The following is a 10642-nucleotide window of genomic DNA, read 5'->3' on the forward strand; positions in this document are numbered from 1 at the left end:
TCAAGTTACTAGTGAATTTCGAGTCCATTACTAAAACACAAGTACACAACACTTTGGTCCGGGGTATGGCAGCCTCACCACCAAGGAACAAATTCCCAAACCACTTCTCCCTTCATAATAGTTAAGGGGATACATAGTATCATCAGCTTCTCCTCAGATTTAGCCCAATATTTCTAAGGGCATCTATCTTAACTGCATGCAGCAGCACAAGTTCCCTGTAGATCTTCAGGCTCTCGTCCTCATTAATAATGTCTTCAAATTTACGGGCATCCCTCTTAAGCCTTTTTACCTCTCCCGGGGTGAACTTCTGAAAGAATTGGTCATTACATGAATGACAAACTTTCATAAAATGTTAAGCATTTACAAAACATTACCTGCATGTCATGGTCTGTTGTTTCTAGGGGGTCAAACATGATCTTCAGGGCCGTCGCAATCTTCATCATTTTCCAGCCTGCCGAGTCAATGCCAGAAACATCCTTCAGCTTGCCAGCAGCCCAATGCAGTTGTTCACCATATCTGTTCTCAATCACTTCAGCATCATACAAGAGGCATGCTGTCACAACAACATCCCCCTTAGAGCATGTCTAACAGGCCCCGTATAACCCGCCCACCCCGTAAAATTCCGGCGACATACGGGGCAGGCGCGGTTCGGGCCGTCTAGCAGGCCCCGTATTCGGGCCGCCCCGTTTCGGCGGAATACGGGGCCCAGGAAATCGGCCCCTTCGCCCCATACATATAGTGGGCGCAGGTGCGAGTGAGGGGTTAACCCCTCACTCGCAACCCTAGCTCCGCCGCGCGCCGCCGCCTCCTCCTCCTCGCTCCGGCGAGCAATTAGCCGCTCCCCGCGCCGCATTGCACCCCCAAGCTAGGATGGACTCCCGCCGCCGCAGTAGGGCATCGCCGGCGAGCGGATCGAAGCGATCCCGCTCGCCGGACACCGTAGAGGAAGCGTGGCGGCGGCAATGCAAGAGATCCGCCGCCGGCAGCCGTGCCGCGGCCTGCAAGTACAACGGCGCCGCGTCCGTCCCGAAAAAGCTAATCGACTTCGCGCGGGGCGGGCGCTGGTTCATCGAGGATCCGCCGATGAAGCCGATGAGCGGGCTCAAGTTCGACGAGTGGCGCGCCGACTGGGAGCGCCGCCGCTGGGCGAAAGAGGCTTGGAGCAGCGGGAGCACCAGCGCTAGAAGAGCTCCGCTCGCCGGCGATGACGAGGAGGCCCGGACTTGTTGAAGGAGCTACGGCAGTTCCTGAAGGACGACGCCAAGAGGAAGAGGGCAATCGAGGAAGAGGTGGCGGCGGCCATCGCCGCCGCGAAGGAGGCGGAGTTGCGGGAGGCGGAGGCGGAGGCGGACTCGTACCTAGTCGACCTCCCCGAGTAGGATCGCGCATTCTGGATGTAGAATCAATGAAATCCGTAGTATGATCAATGAAATCCGTAGTATGATTCATTGAAATCGAACTTCCCGGGGTTTTTATTTTTGAAAATACGGGGCGAAATACGGGTTCTGCTAGACGGAATGCCTCTTTCGTTGCCAACTTTTGGATACGGGGCGAAAAAGCAGCCAGATACGGGGCAGAAATATAAGGGGCCTGCTAGACATGCTCTTAACCTGGGTACAAAAAGAGGATTGTGTTGTCACTAAAAGAACAAAAAAGGGGTTTTAACATATCACACCAAGAGTTTTGGGCAGGGACAATCAAGGATTCTATGTGCACATTGCACAAAGTATCAGATAATAATAGTGTAATAATAAAGCACAAAACATTTCATCTCATACATAAAGACAACTTTTGAACTAACCATCTCTGGTTTGACATCAAAGCCATGACGATCAAGGAACATTTTTAGTCCTTGGCTCATTGGCAAGCGGTCCTCCTGCGTCAGCTTCAGTTCTTCTTCAGGAACCAAACTATCCATGAGATTCTTCAGACCCCACATCACCTCCAGCACAGCTTCATCGAAGCGGCAAGGTACACCCGACTGAAACAAGTGGCAGCAAAATAGATGTTCAAGTTTTCAACGATCATAAGCCAACAAGGGACCTTTAAACTTACCAAGCTTTTTTCAATGATTCCTTTATATTCAGATTTTCCAACGGCCAGTGTCTGATAAGGGTGGTGATAGCGCGAGATCATCTCACTAAGCTCTCTACTGACACCGGTAACATGATTAATAGCACTGGACTTGTCATTGAACATTTGGAACTCTTTCAGCCGAGCGATCTGATAAAAGAAATAAACAAGAACAAGCAAGTTAAGGGGCAAAAATGAGAAGTACTCAAATATCTCGCCATGTCTCCAAATCATGACGCAGCGATTCAGTATGTAAACCGCAATCAATATTACAAACAAACACTAAGTGGAAAGGAATCAGCTATGCCAAGCACATCGAGTACTCGCATGTTAAATAGAGGAAATTTGGCATAATAGATAAGAGAAGATGACAACAACGTAACATCTTCATCTCCACTTTGGTCCACGTCCCTCCATAGTCCAAGCCATAAAATGCTCTAGGTAGGAAAGCGATTAGATGTGGCGCCTAGGTTCTAAGCGACACGTTGCTGCTCTGCCTAGTTACTCGTTAGCCTGGTTCACAATAATAGTCGCACCGCTTTCCAAAATGTGCTACCTAGCACCGTTTGTTGAAACTCTAACAAAAATCGTAAAAGATATAGCCTTGTACAAGTCCTTGAGTTCCTGCTACGCAGTTCAGAATATGTTACAGCTCAATCATCCATGGATAGCAGAAGAGGAGAGAATTGCCAATAGCATATATTTCAGCCTGCCATCCATTCTTTTAAAATCTCATTTTTAGTTTCTGGTCCCTGTACTAGGACTTGGTTTCATTTTTGAATGGCAATGGAACCAGGGAGCTGTTCGCCCTGTGAATTTAAAAAAAATCTTTTAAAATCTCTTTCACCAGTGTTGATGAAAATAGCTTTTGATGGTGCATGCATACACTGAACAGCAACACAACATCGCGCTACAGATTTCTAGACAGCATTATAGAAAAAATTGTGTGTTAATCTCAGAATGAATTTTGTGCTTGAGCCATCCAACGGCTCACATAGTCACAAGATTCATATTTCCGCATTTTGCACCTTTACCCCTATGAAACTAGAGTATTAACCTGCACCCCACCACCCAGTATTTGAAGGCACCATGGAGAACACACCGAAAACCTAGTCCCCTCCAGCCCCGTACAGCCTCCACCATTCCCACCCACCTCAATCCCGCGCCCTGTATCCCTCACCGCCCCCTCCCGTCAGCCACCTTCCAGCGATGGTGCTAGCCACCAACCCTGTCCCATCGCCCCCCCCCCCCCCCTCTCGTGGCTCGACTCTCTCCTGTCAGCCCCATCCAGAATCGGCCAGTCCAATCTGGGCTCCTGGAACCTCCCTCACAGGTGATGGCGCAGCACCAACGAGCCTCTGCGCCGCTTGCTACAGCTCGTGCGGGAGAGGACAGATCAGATCTTGGAGAACTCGAATCTGGAAATGGAGAGGTCGGATCTGGCATGTTTTAAGTTCTGTTTTTCGATTTAGGCAGATCCAAAAACATGCAAGATCCAGAAGGGCCGCTTGCTCCTTGATGCTCTGTGATTGGGCAAGGAAGGCCCAATCCTTCAATTTTGTTTCGATTTTATGTGATTTTGGTAGTGACATGAGTATGAATGTTAGATGGATTTTCTTTTGAGGGAATCGTGGGCTTCATTGATCACATAACCAAAATGTCATTACAAATATGCTCCCGGATACATTCCGGGGCACTCCTATGAACTGGGACTCGAGGGCCTAGATCTGGACTTGGTCTTTCCTTTTTTTTTCTGTTTTTTGTAACTATTTCGAGTTGAATCCTGCTGACACTAACGTTTTTCTTGTTCAAACCAGTGTGAAACTAATGTATACTGTTGAATCTTCCATGAAATGAATCCGAAAGAATCGTGTATCACTTTGATGACAAGTGAATATTGACCGGATAATGATCTTTAAATTTATTTTAATAATCTTGTGCAAAACTACTGAATGTTGCATGAAACAGAGCTATTTGATTGGTTTCATGATAGTTTGATACTTTCAAAACCTTGTATGAACATCTGTGTGTCTACGGATGTGACATCAGTACAAAAAAATCAGTGAGAGAGAAAATTGTTGATGGCATGCCCAAATTCATACCTGAACCATGTATAATCTACGTAAAAACAGTTTGAAACTTCGCTGGTGGTATGGCTAGACTCATCCACAGAAAAAGGAACACATGAAACATGTGAAAGCTGAAAAAATAAGGGATGCTGTGCAAAATTGTAATGGGCTTAAGAACCAGACTCGACAGAGGTGGGAGGGGCCTTTCGTAAAAACTAGCACAAATCTACAGGTTTTGGACAGGAAAGATAGCCCAATCACCCACCTGTACAAGCACATAAGCATTTCCCATGCAAAAAAACAGTAAAAAATGAGCTTGTGCTCATATTATTATTCCCTAAAAGAACTGAAATGAATAGCACATATTTCAGAATACCATCCATTCTTTTAAAATCTCTTTCGCTCGTGTTGATGAAAATAGCTTTTGATGGTGCATGCATACACTGAAAAACATCACAACATTACACTACATATTTCTAGACAGCATTATAGATAAAATTATGTGTTCATCTCTCAGCACACAAAAACAGTAAAAATGAGCTTGTGCTCATAATATTATTCCCTAAAAGAACTGAAATGAACATGAAGATCATGAATAGTAAAAGAACGCTACTCTGTTTAAATTGGCAACAAAAACGTATATAACAACCATAAGGATTAAGGAAAGAATGCAGAGGCAGGGGCTTACCCCTCGTGACCTAAAATCCTCGCCAAAGATTGCCCAGATATTCTGCAGGAGATACAAAAACCAGCTAAGCCGATGACAAACTAAGAGAGAAGAAAGCAAGCACATGAGTAATGGAGCAGGGAAGATATGACAACGCAAATAGTACCTTCATAGCGTCTTGTTGGTTGAGGTAGTATTCCTTCATCGAGAAAACTGTGAAGCCAGAGGGCGTCTCAAACAGTACCAAGATCTCTGCTGCATATGCTGCATAGTTGCCGAAGCTGGAACCTGCAAACATGTAAACAAATTTAACATTTTCCCAAATTCAGATGCCAAGCATGACGCCAGCAATGGATCCGACAGAGGCTAAAGGCCCAATCTCTAAGCCGCCCCTTACCCTACCAAACCTAAATGGCCGATGGAGGAAGTCTGTGGGATCGAATCCAAATCTAAAATCGTCTGGCCATATCCATCTATCCCGATGTGCTTCTACAACCGCTCTAGAATCTTACGGGAAAAGAAAACGCTCTAGGGTTTGCTTTCTCATCGTAAAAGGCTATGAGTTGGTGGGATTGATAGAGGAGGATAACGGCGGGAGGCGGGTGGCTCACCTATACTGGGAATTGACTCCGCCGGAGTTGAAAAAATCTTCGAGGGAGAGGGAGATCTCTTTCGTCCGCTGCGTTGTCGCTTCCTCGAGGTCGAACCTTTTACTCCGGACGTAGGTTCTGGGATCGAAGGACCACCGGGTGGATCACTGCCGGCAATCGCCGCCGGCGGACGAGGAGAGGGGTGGCCGCGTCGGCGCCCCATCAAGTTCAAGGGTGCGATATTTCCGTGGGAGTTGTGGTCGCGGCGTGGTGGTATTGTACCCTTCCCTAAATCTCGCTTCGCCCTGGCACCGAGAATTCACTAGCCTTATTTATACTAAATCTTGCTTGACCTTTGGGCATCGAAAATTCACTAGCCTTATTTATACTAGAAGTTACCCCGCGGGTTGCAGCGAAAATTTCTATGAAGACAATTGTTCAGAGTACGTACTATCCCTTCTTAAGCCCTTTTTAGATAGGCGTACGCTAGGCATTCTGAAAAAAGAACCACAATAAATATGAATACATGAATAGATATAACTATAACATAATGGAGATTGTAATTTACCAGTAGTCGCAATTTGATCGAAGATGTGGAAGATTTGAATGAATGACACTGATGCGCGTGAAACACACGTCCGTTGGGAACCCCAAAAGGAAGGTGTGATGTGCACAGCAGTAAGTTTTCCCTCAGAAAGAAACCAAGGTTTATCGAACCAGGAGGAGCCAAGAAGCACGTTGAAGGTTGATGGCGGAGGGATGTAGTGCGGCGCAACACCAGTGATTCCGGCGCCAACGTGGAACCTGCACAACACAACCAAAGTACTTTGCCCCAACGTAACAGTGAGGTTGTCAATCTCACCGGCTTGCTGTAACAAAAGGATTAACCGTATTGTGTGGAAGATGATTGTTTGCAGAAAACAGTAAAGAACAATTGCACTAGATTGTATGCGATGTAAAGAATAGGACCGGGGTCCACAGTTCACTAGAGGTGTCTCTCCCATAAGATAAATAGCATGTTGGGTGAACAAATTACAGTCGGGCAATTGACAAATAGAGAGGGCATGACAATGCACATACATGATATGATAAGTATTGTGAGATTTAATTGGGCATTACGACAAAGTACATAGACCGCTATCCAACATGCATCTATGCCTAAAAAGTCCACCTTCAGGTTATCATCCGAACCCCTTCCGGTATTAAGTTGCAAACAACAGACAATTGCATTAAGTATGGTGCGTAATGTAATCAATAACTACATCCTTGGACATAGCATCAATGTTTTATCCCTAGTGACAACAGCACATCCACAACCTTAGAACTTTCTGTCACTGTCCCAGATTTAATGGAGGCATGAACCCACTATCGAGCATAAATACTCCCTCTTGGAGTTAAGAGTAAAAACTTGGCCAGAGCCTCTACTAATAACGGAGAGCATGCAAGATCATAAACAACACATAGGTTATAGATTGATAATTAACATAACATAGTATTCTCTATCCATCGGATCCCGACAAACACAACATATAGCATTACAGATAGATGATCTTGATCATGTTAGGCAGCTCACAAGATCCAACAATGAAGCACATAAGGAGAAGACGACCATCTAACTACTGCTATGGACCCATAGTCCAGGGGTGAACTACTCACTCATCACTCCGGAGGCGACCATGGCGGTGAAGAGTCCTCCGGGAGATGATTCCCCTCTCCCGGCGGGGTGCCGGAGGCGATCTCCTGAATCCCCCGAGATGGGATTGGCGGCGGCGGCGTCTCGGTAAGGTTTTCCGTATCGTGGCTCTCGGTGTCGGGGGTTTCGCGACGAAGGCTTTAAGTAGGCGGAAGGGTATAGGTCGGGAGGCGACGCGAGGGCCCACACAACAGGGCCGCGCGGCCAGGAGGTGGGCCGCGCCGCCCGGCGTGTCGCCGCCTCGTCGCCTCACTTCGTTTCCCTTTCGGTCTTCCGGAAGCTTCGTGCAAAAATAGGACCCCGGGCGTTGATTTCGTCCAATTCCGAGAATATTTCCTTTGTAGGATTTCTGAAACCAAAAACAACAGAAAACAAGCAACCGGCTCTTCGGCATCTTGTTAATAGGTTAGTGCCGGAAAATGCATAAATACGACATATAATGTGTATAAAACATGTAGATATCATCAATAATGTGGCATGGAACATAAGAAATTATCGATACGTCGGAGACGTATCAGCATCCCCAAGCTTAGTTCCTGCTCGTCCCGAGCGGTAAACGATAACAAAGATAATTTCTGGAGTGACATGCCATCATAACCTTGATCATACTATTGTAAGCATATGTAATGAATGCAGCGATCAAAACAATGGTAGTGACATGAGTAAACAAATGAATCATAAAACAAAGACTTTTCATGAATAGTACTTCAAGACAAGCATCAATAAGTCTTGCATAAGAGTTAACTCATAAAGCAATAAATCAAAGTAAAGGTATTGAAACAACACAAAGGAAGATTAAGTTTCAGCGGTTGCTTTCAACTTATAACATGTATATCTCATGGATAATTGTCAATGTAAAGTAATATAACAAGTGTAATATGCAAGTATGTAGGAATCAATGCACAGTTCACACAAGTGTTTGCTTCTTGAGGTGGAGAGAGATAGGTGAACTGACTCAACATAAAAGTAAAAGAAAGGTCCTTCAAAGAGGAAAACATCGATTGCTATATTTGTGCTAGAGCTTTTATTTTGAAAACATGAAACAATTTTGTCAACGGTAGTAATAAAGCATATGTATCATGTAAATTATATCTTACAAGTTGCAAGCCTCATGCATAGTGTACTAATAGTGCCCGCACCTTGTCCTAATTAGCTTGGACTACCGGGATTATCGCAATACACATGTTTTAACAAAGTGTCACAAAGGGGTACCTCCATGCCGCCTGTACAAAGGTCTAAGGAGAAAGCTCGCATTTTGGATTTCTCGCTTTTGATTATTCTCAACTTAGACATCCATACCGGGACAACATGGACAACAGATAATGGACTCCTCTTTAATGCATAAGCATGTAGCAACAATTAGTGGTCTCATATGAGATTGAGGATATATGTCCAAAACTGAAACTTCCACCATGATTCATGGTTTTAGTTAGCGGCCCAATGTTCTTCTCTAACAATATGCATGCTCTAACCATTAAGTGGTAGATCTCCCTTACTTCAGACAAGACGGACATGCATAGCAACTCACATGATATTCAACAAAGAGTAGTTGATGGCGTCCCCGGGAACATGGTTATCGCACAACAAGCAACTTAATAAGAGATAAAGTGCATAAGTACATATTCAATACCACAATAGTTTTTAAGGCTATTTTGTCCCATGAGCTATATATTGCAAGGCGAATGATGGAAATTTAAAGGTAGCACTCAAGCAATTTACTTTGGAATGGCGGAGAAATACCATGTAGTAGGTAGGTATGGTGGACACAAATGGCATAGTGGTTGGCTCGAGGATTTTGGATGCATGAGAAGTATTCCTCTCGATACAAGGTTTAGGCTAGCAAGGTTATTTGAAACAAACACAAGGATGAACCGGTGCAGCAAAACTCACATAAAAGACATATTGCAAACATTATAAGACTCTACACCGTCTTCCTTATTGTTCAAAACTCAATACTAGAAATTATCTAGACTTTAGAGAGACCAAATATGCAAACCAAATTTTAGCAAGCTCTATGTATTTCTTCATTAATGGGTGCAAAGTATATGATGCAAGAGCTTAAACATGAGCACAACAATTGCCAAGTATCAAATTATCCAAGACATTTTAGAATTACTACATGTAGCATTTCCCGATTCCAACCATATAACAATTTAACGAAGAAGATTCAACCTTCGCCATGAATACTATGAGTAAAGCCTAAGGACATATTTGTCCATATGCAACAGCGGAGCGTGTCTCTCTCCCACACAATGAATGCTAGGATCCATTTTATTCAAACAAAAATAAAAACAAAAACAAACCGACGCTCCAAGCAAAGTACATAAGATGTGACTGAATAAAAATATAGTTTCAGGGGAGGAACCTGATGATGTTGTCGATGAAGAAGGGGATGCCTTGGGCATCCCCAAGCTTAGATGCTTGAGTCTTCTTAAAATATGCAGGGGTGAACCACCGGGGCATCCCCAAGCTTAGAGCTTTCACTCCTCTTGATCTTAGTATATCATACTCCTCTCTTGACCCTTGAAAACTTTCTTCACACCAAACTTCAAGCAAACTCATTAGAGGGTTAGTGCATAATCAAAAATTTACATGTTCAGAGGTGACACAATCATTATTAATACTTCTGGATATAGCACAAAGCTACTGGACATTAATGGATCAAAGAAATTCATCCAACATAGCAAAAGAGGCAATGCGAAATAAAAGGCAGAATCTGTCAAAAACAGAACAGTCCGTAAAGACGAACCTGGAAGGGGCACTTAACTTGCTCAAACGGAAAAACTCAAAACTAATGAAAGTTGCGCACATATCTGAGGATCACACTCGTAAATTTGCAGATTTTTTTGATTTTTTTACAGAGACTTCTGCGCGAATTCGTGACAGACAGCAATGCTGTTTCTGCGCAGCAATCCAAATCTTGCATCAACTTTACCATAGAGACTTTACTTGGCACAAAAACATGATAAGGAGAGGTTGCTACAGTAGTAAACAACTTCCAAGACTCAAATATAAAACAAAGTACTGTAGTAAAAACATGGGTTGTCTCCCATAAGCGCTTTTCTTTAACGCCTTTCAGCTAGGTGCAGAAAGTGTGAGTCAAGTGTTATCGAGATATGAAGCATCAACATTACCTTGGGTGTTGGGAGTTACCTCAACAATGCATGTTATCTTATCTATGTAAGTTTCAGAGGCTCCTTTTTCATTACTCTTAGGCTTGCTATTCTCATTAAACAAATTTTCAGGAACAATCCAATCATAATTAGTTTCTAGAACATCGCTCATTCCCAGGAGCTTACAAGGTACTGTTGTCTTAATCTCCCCACCATCATTAACATTATTAGTGTACCTTACTCTCTCCATGTCCATATTTTCAAGGATACTAACAAAATTGGTATAAGAGCCTAGCATATTGTACTTAATAAAGACCTTTCTAGCCTCTCTTGCTACACCACCAAATTCTTTAAGAAGGGTTTCTAAGACAAAATCTTTCTTCTCCCCTTCTTCCATATCACCAAGTGTGAGAAACATGTGTTGGATTATAGGATTG

The 10642-nt window shown here is 43.9% G+C and overlaps 1 protein-coding gene across 1 annotated transcript; it reads right to left on the minus strand.

Annotated features, from left to right (window-relative positions):
* Positions 1-1667: 1667 nt before the first annotated feature.
* LOC124654555 (probable nucleolar protein 5-2) lies at positions 1668-5682 on the minus strand. The gene is made up of 5 exons (XM_047193556.1): positions 5421-5682; positions 4976-5097; positions 4831-4872; positions 2056-2223; positions 1668-1981 (listed from the first exon to the last, which is right to left on the minus strand). Exons 1-5 carry the CDS (start codon positions 5620-5622, stop codon positions 1730-1732), a joined length of 786 nt encoding a protein of 261 aa, XP_047049512.1. The 5' UTR covers positions 5623-5682; the 3' UTR covers positions 1668-1729.
* Positions 5683-10642: the final 4960 nt, after the last annotated feature.

Source organism: Lolium rigidum, chromosome 5 (genome assembly GCF_022539505.1).
Source record: "Lolium rigidum isolate FL_2022 chromosome 5, APGP_CSIRO_Lrig_0.1, whole genome shotgun sequence".
Lineage (NCBI taxonomy): Eukaryota > Viridiplantae > Streptophyta > Magnoliopsida > Poales > Poaceae > Lolium > Lolium rigidum.